Source organism: Artemia franciscana, chromosome 18, assembly GCF_032884065.1.
Source record: "Artemia franciscana chromosome 18, ASM3288406v1, whole genome shotgun sequence".
NCBI lineage: Eukaryota > Metazoa > Arthropoda > Branchiopoda > Anostraca > Artemiidae > Artemia > Artemia franciscana.
The window spans coordinates 27,176,289-27,185,597 of NC_088880.1; the positions used below are offsets into that span (position 1 = coordinate 27,176,289).

General features: G+C 33.3%; 2 protein-coding genes across 4 annotated transcripts in view; one reads left to right on the top strand and one right to left on the bottom strand.

Moving 5' to 3' along the window:
* The window catches only part of LOC136038827 (brain tumor protein-like), a 456,036-nt gene that overhangs the window by 124,279 nt on the left and 322,448 nt on the right, over positions 1-9,309 (bottom strand). The window lies entirely within an intron of this gene.
* Positions 1-9,309, top strand: part of LOC136038823 (serine/arginine-rich splicing factor 7-like) — a 50,645-nt gene that overhangs the window by 1,680 nt on the left and 39,656 nt on the right. For both annotated transcript variants that reach the window (XR_010620314.1, XM_065722225.1), the window contains exons 2-3: positions 3,825-3,978; positions 6,424-6,597. Coding sequence is in view for 1 of the 2 variants with exons in the window: in XM_065722225.1 (XP_065578297.1) it covers positions 3,825-3,978; positions 6,424-6,597 (328 nt within the window). In the remaining variant the exon portion in view is untranslated. The remainder of the gene's footprint in view (positions 1-3,824; positions 3,979-6,423; positions 6,598-9,309) is intronic.

Below are 9,309 nucleotides of genomic sequence, written 5' to 3' on the forward strand. Positions count from 1 at the left end.
TAATGTAATATTAGGAGTTGCATTTTCAGAACTAAAGGCAGAGAAAAAGCAACTAATAACTGAAACCAATACAACTAATAACTGAAACCAATACATGTAGACAAATTTCAGGGCCCTCTAGAGGGAGTAAAGGTGGGTACTTAATTTTTATAGTTTTTTTTTTTACATTACACAGCTCAGTACACTGTTAACCCATGTGAAGCATTTATGCCACACTTTTCACCTTTGGCAATTCCTGCTGACTGTCTGCATTGTCTGTATACCATGTGAAGCATTTTCCATGCTGTTTCTGAGTATACTAATCCCATTTTTTACTTTTTATTTATTTTGTACTAAATTTATTTATTCAACTATACTAATTTTAGTTTTTATACTAATTGTATAATTTCTATTCTTCTAATATTGTTTTTATTTTATGGTAATTGCATATTTCAACTGTCCTTTGTATATTTTTTATTTGGAGCAGTTAAAGGTACCCTTAAACTGACACATTATTCTTTAGTATTTGCCAGGAGAGAATAGTTCCCAAAAGTGCTAAATTTACTTTAAACAATCATAATAACTTAATTTTTTAAATGAGATAAGTAGTTACTGTCTTTATGATTGTTTTAAGGTATCATAATTTCCAGTAACCATTTTCTAGTAAGCAACCAGTTTTACTTAAAGGGCTGAGAATAAAATTTGTTAAGACAATAACTATATATTTGAAAAGAGATGCATTAAGTACTGTGGTCACCTTAAATCATGTTCAGTAATATTAAAACTAATATTTACTCTAACTAATAATGTTATTGTTGCTAAATATTCATGCTATTCTAAATGTTACTGAAACTAATAATAATGCTATTACCCAGTTGGCTTATAATACCAACTTAAGCCTATTAAAAAAATCCAGCAATCCTCTGTAGACTTATTAGGCTAGCATAGGTCTATATCTAGTCCTGTTTAGATAAAGTAAAGAATATAATATTAGGCTTTACAGTCCCTACCAGCAGTGCTCATTTCTGTTTCTTGGCCCTTCAGCCAATAAGTACAATGGGGGGGGGCTGGGGGACAACCATCCTGTGCTTTTGCACACCCTTCCTGTTTACCTTCCCCAGATTTATCCAGGTAATCATTTAGAGCTGGGTCAACTCTGGCTGAGCTTACAGAGTCATGCCACTAGCCCCTGTCACAAATTAAATAATTGGGTACAGCAGGATTCTAACCCTTGCCCCCTAAGACAAAGGATCCTGAATCCAGTGCACCAATCCACTTGGCCAGGATGGCTTTAGATAGGCTTGTATATATTGCAGCTGCATCAATTCAGTATGTAGCAGAAATTTTATACATCTAATAATTTAGAACAGCCCTAGAGCTATATTCAGCTCATTCAAGGAGGTTGGGATATAACTGCAAGAGCAATGATTATTATGTTTAGAAAGAGAATAAGATTAGAAAGAGAAATAGGGGATCAAAATGTAATTTTTTTGGCTCTGACTTCTGCATCACAATGTAATTTTATATCAAATCTACTCCTTCCTTATTATTAAGGCTTAGGATATTAAACAAAAGAATCTGTCTTAACCTTGGTAAAAAAAAAACTTATTAATTTTAGTAAAAATAATAATAGGTTCCTTAATTTTGTTGTGAGTATACTTTATTTTGACTATATTTAAAAAACAACAAACACTTAAAAAAAATGTATTTTACTCATTTATGTTATTGAACCTATTGTAAATCAGTGCTTTGTTTCATTTGTTGGTTGTTTTTTTTTTTTGCAGTTATATATCACTAGTTGATATACTTCTCAATAGTGAGCAAAATAAATAGTTCCAGTGATTAAAGTAGGAATTTTTGGTAATTGTAGTGCGATTCCTTCTCTAAACTTTATACTACAATAAACTATCTGTTATTAATTCTTATATTCTGGGGAAAGGAGCCTCAAAACATTTTACTAGACTTCAAGATGAGCTGCATGCCTTTTCTTGAAAGTCTCATTTGCCAAACTCAATAAGTTTCTGAGTAAGTTAAAAAACTATTTATTTTTAACTAGTTGGTGGGGGCGCTTTTATGTATATACATACATGTATATATATATATATATATATATATATATATATATATATATACATGTTTTTAACTACGTATTCTTCACTGTCCCATTGTCTGTACATATAGATTGTCAGGTTTACCGACTCTTTAACACGCAACATATAGTTGTCCATGGGAAAAACAATCCGTATTCTATACCTCATTATTCTAATGATTGCCCTTGAGCTTTGTTGATGGTGATTGCTAATCAAACATTTTATGTGTCCCCATTGTCATTTATATGGCCCCCTGGCGTCCCTGTTGTAGTTGTGTCCTGATGATGTGTTTTTTTCTTTTTTAGTTTTTTTTCTTCTTTTGTATTAATGCTAAAGCCAAGGTTCGAACCTGGAACCTCTTGGACCTAGAACCTGGAACATAATGCTTTACCAACTGAGCTGCTGTATTTGTATTTGTATTTGTATTGGATTAATGACGCTTCTTGACTACTAAGGTCCCTGCTCATGATAGTACTGATTTTGTTCTAAAAGCAATATCCCTCATAGAGTACAATTGTGAAAAAGAGCAAGACATTTTCTAAGATTTCTAAGTAATTAGAGGTAATAGAACAAAATCCTAGCAAACATTTTGTAGCATCTTCACGAAGCTATGGCCTGATATTAAAAGCGTTGTCTTCTGCCAATGAATACTTACTTTTAAATAAAAATTTTCAATTTTAACTTGGGATTTTTGAGTTCCATCAGTTCATCTAATCACGGCCAGCTTGAAATTAGGAAGGGTTTGGAAAGAGATTTGCAAGTATACATCATTGCCCCTTCCCCTCTCAGGACACTGAATTCTTATGAAAATGAAATTTGTTCTTTTAGATAAGAAACAAATCCCAGAAATGGTTTTTATAGCCAAAATGACATTCAGAAAGGTAAATTTAATCACCTCCTTCCACACTTCTTCCACTCCTTTCACTACTTCACTCCTTCCATATTTACACGACGTAAATAAAACATGAGAACAAAAAATCAAGTTTGGCTAAGAATCAATTTGGGAGTCATGTTGCTAAAAGAGCTAGTTCATCTAATAAGCAGGGGGCCAGAAAAAAAGCCATCAGAGGGACTCATGTGAAAAGAAAAGGAAGAACAAAGTCATGTGAAAAGAAAAAAGTTTTGAGCTATTGTTATTAATATCACATTTTTGTTACAAACAACTACAAATAAAGAAGGACAAGATTAGCAATTAGTGAATATCATCTATTGCATAGATATACACAGTTATAAACCATGTATTGGGGGATTGTTATCAGAGCAGTATTCCTGAGGTTTAGGGTAAGGGCATATATGTTTTTTTTTTGGGGGGGGAGGGCACTAAAAATGCATCCACAATTTGTTTATATGCATTTTTGTTATGCTTTTATAATTCAGACTTTTTTTGGGGGGGGGGAGGGCAGACCTGTAACCCTCTGGATTTACTTTTGGTCATGGGTCTTAAGTGGATTTATGGTAACTATATCTGCCTTATGTGCAAATTTTTTATGGGGGATATACTTCTTTTTTTGGGGGGGCGGGGCTTTTGGGGCCTATTTATCCAATCTCAGGAAGTAATCCTCATTTCCCACATAAGCAGTTATGATCATTAAGTACAGCAAAACTAATGAGAAATGCTAGTCCATAAATAATTTCTTAGACTACACTGCTTTTCTATTTACAAAAAATTAAGAGAGAAAAACAGGTTTAATTAAAGCCACCTTTCTCTGTCAATTTTTGTTATTTCATGTCTTATTTGTTTTTTCATTTTTTTAGGAAACAATGCATCTAAAAGTGAATTGGAGGATGCTTTTTCATATTATGGAAGACTAAGGAATGTATGGGTTGCACGAAATCCTCCTGGATTTGCCTTTGTGGAATTTGATGACACAAGAGATGCTGAAGATGCTGTTAGAGGGCTGGATGGCAGGTCAGTTTGTTACTATCACATGCTTTTCATCAGCTTTAGAAATTGTATTTTAAAGTTTGCATAAACCTTGTATTTGGTCCATCGAAAAATTCAGACTAATTTTGAGGACGCTCCCTCCCTCTCCTGTCTATAATCATGCCAGGGGACAGTAGGTCATGCATGTGCCAATTCCTCATAGATTCCACAAGGGCAAACAATGTTTCCAGTTTCATTTTTCAAGTGTGTACCAACTCAAATTTTTTGCTAGAGCTTTTTGCTAAAAGCTTTTTTGCTTTTGTTATGGAGGAAACTCCCAAAACTCTATCCTCAGGTTATTGCTGTTCCTACTGTGGTTGTATTCAACTACAAGGGGCAATCTGATGCTTCAGTAAAATGGCATTTCCAGCTACAAATTTCTTTACATTTTACATTAATTTCCATATCTATTTTGACAAATCAAGGGGCGGGTGGAGGGGGATGTATTGCTTCTATGCTGTATTATCTTAGCTGAGAGCATATATTTTTTTAAATTTTTGCTTAGGAAAGTTTTAGACTTTTCAGCCATTCCAGTGAACTTTTTAAATACTCATTTAAGTCTATGCGTATGCTAGGCTGTTGTTGTGGATTGGGGAGGGGGGATTGAGATTTTTCGAAAGCGACTTTAACTTTAGATAATAATTATTGATATGTATATTTTTTTTTTTCACAGAATTTGTTTGGAGTGAGAAATCCTTTTGATTAAAAAAAAAGTTCTGTTTGTATGTAATTAGCATACCCTAGTATGTGAACATAGGTCTGTGTATATCATCTAAAACTAACAGTTTAAATTTAGCTAGAAAAGGGCAAATTTATGTTTCTCTTACCTATTTATTTGAAGTATTAGTCTTTGTTGAGGGCATTGTGCTGTCATTATCTATTGTAAATTTTACAAAAGTACCTGTTTTCATATTTATCTTACCGTGTATAACTTTGATCCTAATTTATTACTTTGGTACAGAGTCTGTTCAAGACATGTGAGCATTATTAAAATAATGGAAAGGCACCAGATCTATTTAATAAGTATTCATATCTGCACACATAGGATACCCTAGGGTACATAGGATACCCTCCTCATATCAGGAGTATTGCAAAATTGTGGCCTAAGATTTTTTTTTTTTTACTCATGATTCCTGCTAAAATAGAGGTGAAAAGAGTAAGTTTATGTAGACTTGCTCACAAGAATGTACACAGAGGGGGGGAGGAGCTTAAGGACAAAGCCCCCCAGAAGTCCTAAATTTTTCTGAATTTCTGGGAACATCTCATTTTAGTTATCAACTAATATTTTTTTTAGCCCCTCTTCCCTTCAGAAAGTTCATTGCTTGTGATCATTCTAGTAATAGTTACTAGAAAACTTGTGGCAGGGATCTTCTTAGTTAGGTTGTGTCCTATAAGTCCCATAAAGCCATGATTGAACTCCTTTAAAATAGTTTCAACAGTTTTAAACACAAGAAAATAAGTAAACTCAAAGACTAGCAACATCTCATGAAGTGATTGATCTTAATTATATCTGCACAAATTGGCGCCCCCCCCCCATGATTGATCTGAAGAGCCTTTCCCCTTTAAAAATAAAAGAAATGAACTGATAATTTGTTTTCCATTCCCTCTTCCCAGTAAAAATTCTTGATCTTAATGTTCAGGTTTAGACTTGTATACACCTGTGATTGTAGCATATTACCAACTGAGTCGGATTCTTAAATCACTCTTGACAAATCAAAGAGTTTGCAACCAAAGAAATGAAACCTTTATTTTTGAGTTGTAACTCCAGCTCTGATAGTCCAAAGTCCTCTAAATTATTTACGTCTAAATTTTAAGGGCCACAATTTCAAACAACATAATGATTAATTATTAATAAAACAAAAATAAATAAAATAATAATTGTTTAAATCATTAGAAATAATAAAACAATCTAAATAAGATATTAAATAGACAATAAATCTAAGAACAAAAATACACACTGATAAAAATTGAATAAGACTTTGTCATGGGCCCAACCAAGGCCCAAACAATTAGTATGGACCCAACCATTAATTAACCTAACCTGACTCATCTTTGTTTGCACAGTGTTATGCGAGGTCAAAATTGTTGTTGAACCATAACCACCCACAAGGCGCATAGCAAATACAATAAAAAACTTACAATATCTAAAATAGTTATCTTCATTTGTGTGAAATAATGTTTATTAAAAATCAGATGTAGCCCAAAAGTGCATAAAATTGGATAGCCACAAATACCTAAATAGAGTTTAGCAAGACGACAGCTATTAAAATGAATATGGCTCGCCATAACCAGCTTTAAACATATCCCTGGAATCACAAATAAATTTATGCTGGATGTTGCCAATGGATTTGGATGTGGGGACACTAGGCCATTTAATGTACTACGAGCAATAGGAATAGCACGATTAATATTACCATTGCCCTTTTGTAGAACAATATGCGGCCGCAGAGTTCGCGTAGAGCTGTCTAGTGGAAGACGTCGATCTGGACGAGGAGGTAATCGTAACATTCGTGACGAAAGATGCTATGATTGTGGAGAAAGAGGCCACTTTGCAAGAGACTGCAGAAAAGGAGGTGGAGGCGGAGGACGTAACAATAGAAGGAGGTGAGTTAAGATTTTTTGAAAGAAAAATGAAAATGGGAACGTATTTGCAAGAGTTAGATGGGTAACAAAAACAGTCAATAGCTGAAATATAGGTGTGAATTAGCTAAGAGGAATTTTCTTGCGCATTTGGTTACTGTGTACACTTCTTGTATGTTGAAAAGATATCAACCTTTCCGAAGAAAAACTGATTTGCGTTTGGTTTAATAGAAGTAATTAACTAACAAGTAAAAATTTTTTCTTTTTGGGTTTTATTTGCCAGAAAGTGAACTAAAAAAGTTTACCAGGCTATTGCAAATAGAACGGAAAATTTGGCAGAAAATTCTGCTATAACATGAGCCGTACACGTTATTAGGAATACACCATCAGACCTAAGGAGGGGATGTCTGAAACAGTCAAAATAATGAAGTAGGTTGAAGTCATCTTGACTAACAGGAAATCAACCTTTTTGTGAATATTTTACTCCTCTTTCCTTTATAAGAAAAAAGGTAACGTGAGCATTAAAGATACAGTCACTGAGTGAGCACTTTTAATAAACAGCTGTATAATTCAATCTGGAAAATTCTAAAGGACTCGTCATATTTTGGAGGAGCCGCCTTTTACCATAGAGGCAAGCATGAGCTGTCGAGTTCGAATTTCTTGCCAAAATTTCTTAGTAGATACCTAAGAACGAAGAATTCTAAATAATAGTTCCGTTGTCAAGTTTTCTGTTTACTAAGAATCTGTCCAGAAAAAAAGTTCATTAAGAATTAAGAATGCCCAAAAGAGTTCATTAAGAATGACCAAAAAAGACCAAATCTGATTTTTGGTATGAAATAAATTGAGCGAGGCTCTCAATTTCAGAGCTTTCTTGGTATTAATAGATAAGAAAAATTGGATGTGTTCCAATTCTAATTGTGATTAACTGTGAACTCGTATGAGAATATCAACAAATACATCATTTATAATGTTTAGAGTTTTGATTGTTTGAAAACCAGTTTAAAGGTGAATTTCTGTGGAAAAGCCCAGCTTGTGGCGCATTTCCGAAAAAAAACTTATTTTTAACCCATCTTAATAGCAAAGTTAAAAGGAATGCGCTAAAAGAGAAAGACAATTATACACAGACACATAAAACTTACAAATATTTTATGTTTTAACACTTCAGGGGGATGGGGTCGCAAAAGAATTTTTTCTGGGGGGGGGGGTACAAACGAACTTTAAGAACACATCAACAATTTGTTTACATTCACTTTCGTTACATTTTTACGAGTCGGACAAACATGAGGGGGTGGGGGCAATCCCCTATTCCTCCTGGATGAGGTCTTGCTTAAGATGCTTTAACCTAGATATATAGGTGTTTTTGAACATGCTCATTATTTTGTGTTAAAGTCTCTTCTCGATATTGTTTTCAACTAATTTCTATTGCGTTTTTAGTTTCCTTCTCATTAAATACGTTTTTAAATAAATGGGCTACTTAGCCTGTTCTTTAGTTTATACTAGCCTGTTTTAAATTAAAGCCAAATGCAAGGGAAACACCAGTTTTCAACTGGAAAAGACTTCATTTTTTATGTTTGCAGTGTCTTAGTTGGCCTCTGTTCGATACTTTGTAGTCCCAACCTTGTCCAGTTGTTTGAAAATGATAGAACCTGAACTCAATTGTTCAGAACAAACCATTTCTTTAGGACTCCCAATTTATGAAAATGTTTGGGAATGTGCAAGGATTTTCGCTCCCTCTGCCTAAATCGCTAGAGACCTAATTCCTGATAAGTTTTTAGTCTCTTTGGTACTGGCAGTGAACGACGTCATCCGAGATAAGATTTTCATAAGAAGTTATTTTAGTAACTGCAGTTTATTATTAATTTATAGAAACAAAGGAAAAGCGTTGCTTCATAGCGGTAACGCTAAATTCTAATATAAAAACTTTGCGAAATAGTTAAAAATAAACAAAACAAAAGACACTCCTCCTAGTCTAATCTGGCTCTGTTTTTTTTAAGAACCAATAATAACTGTTTTATTGAATTCTTAACATTTATTTAGTTGTATATAGGTGGATTATTTCATATGTTGTAGTGTAATTTTGTAGATATCGCTTGAGTTTTGAATGTACTAGTATTTATTCTTTTCATTTTGAAACTTATTTTTTTTTTTTTAGAATTTTAGGCTATGAGACTTTGTGTTTTCAAGCTAAAAATTTGATGATTCATTCATATCAGTAGTTTGTTTTAAATCAGCTTTCGAACTAGGAATTTTTCTAGATTAAAGCACGTTATGGGTGTATTCAATTCAATAGTTTGTTTTAAATCAGCTTTCGAACTAGGAATTTTTCTAGATTAAAGCTCGTTATGGGTTTTTTATGCTAAGTTTTATACTTCTAATTATTTGAGTTTTGAGTGTTTAACTCACTGTAACTGTATATTTTCAGTAATGAACTTTTATACTTTTTTTTTTATTATTCTTTACTGCAGATGTTGGTGTTATTATTTTATCAATATCTACATCAACGACTTTGTTGCTAACCCTACCAACTTGTCTAACAGATAAGACAGATTAAAAAAAAATCTGTCACTAGACAGACTGAGTGCTCAGGGAGGAAACAGCTAATTTAAGTTATCAAATTAGAGGTTTAAGAAGATCCAGCGTCACTTGAGCCACTGATTGATGGCTTGACCCAACGTTTTCATTGAGATTTAATTCACAAATGTAAAATTTTTGCAAAGAAAATGCTACCTTTTCTAT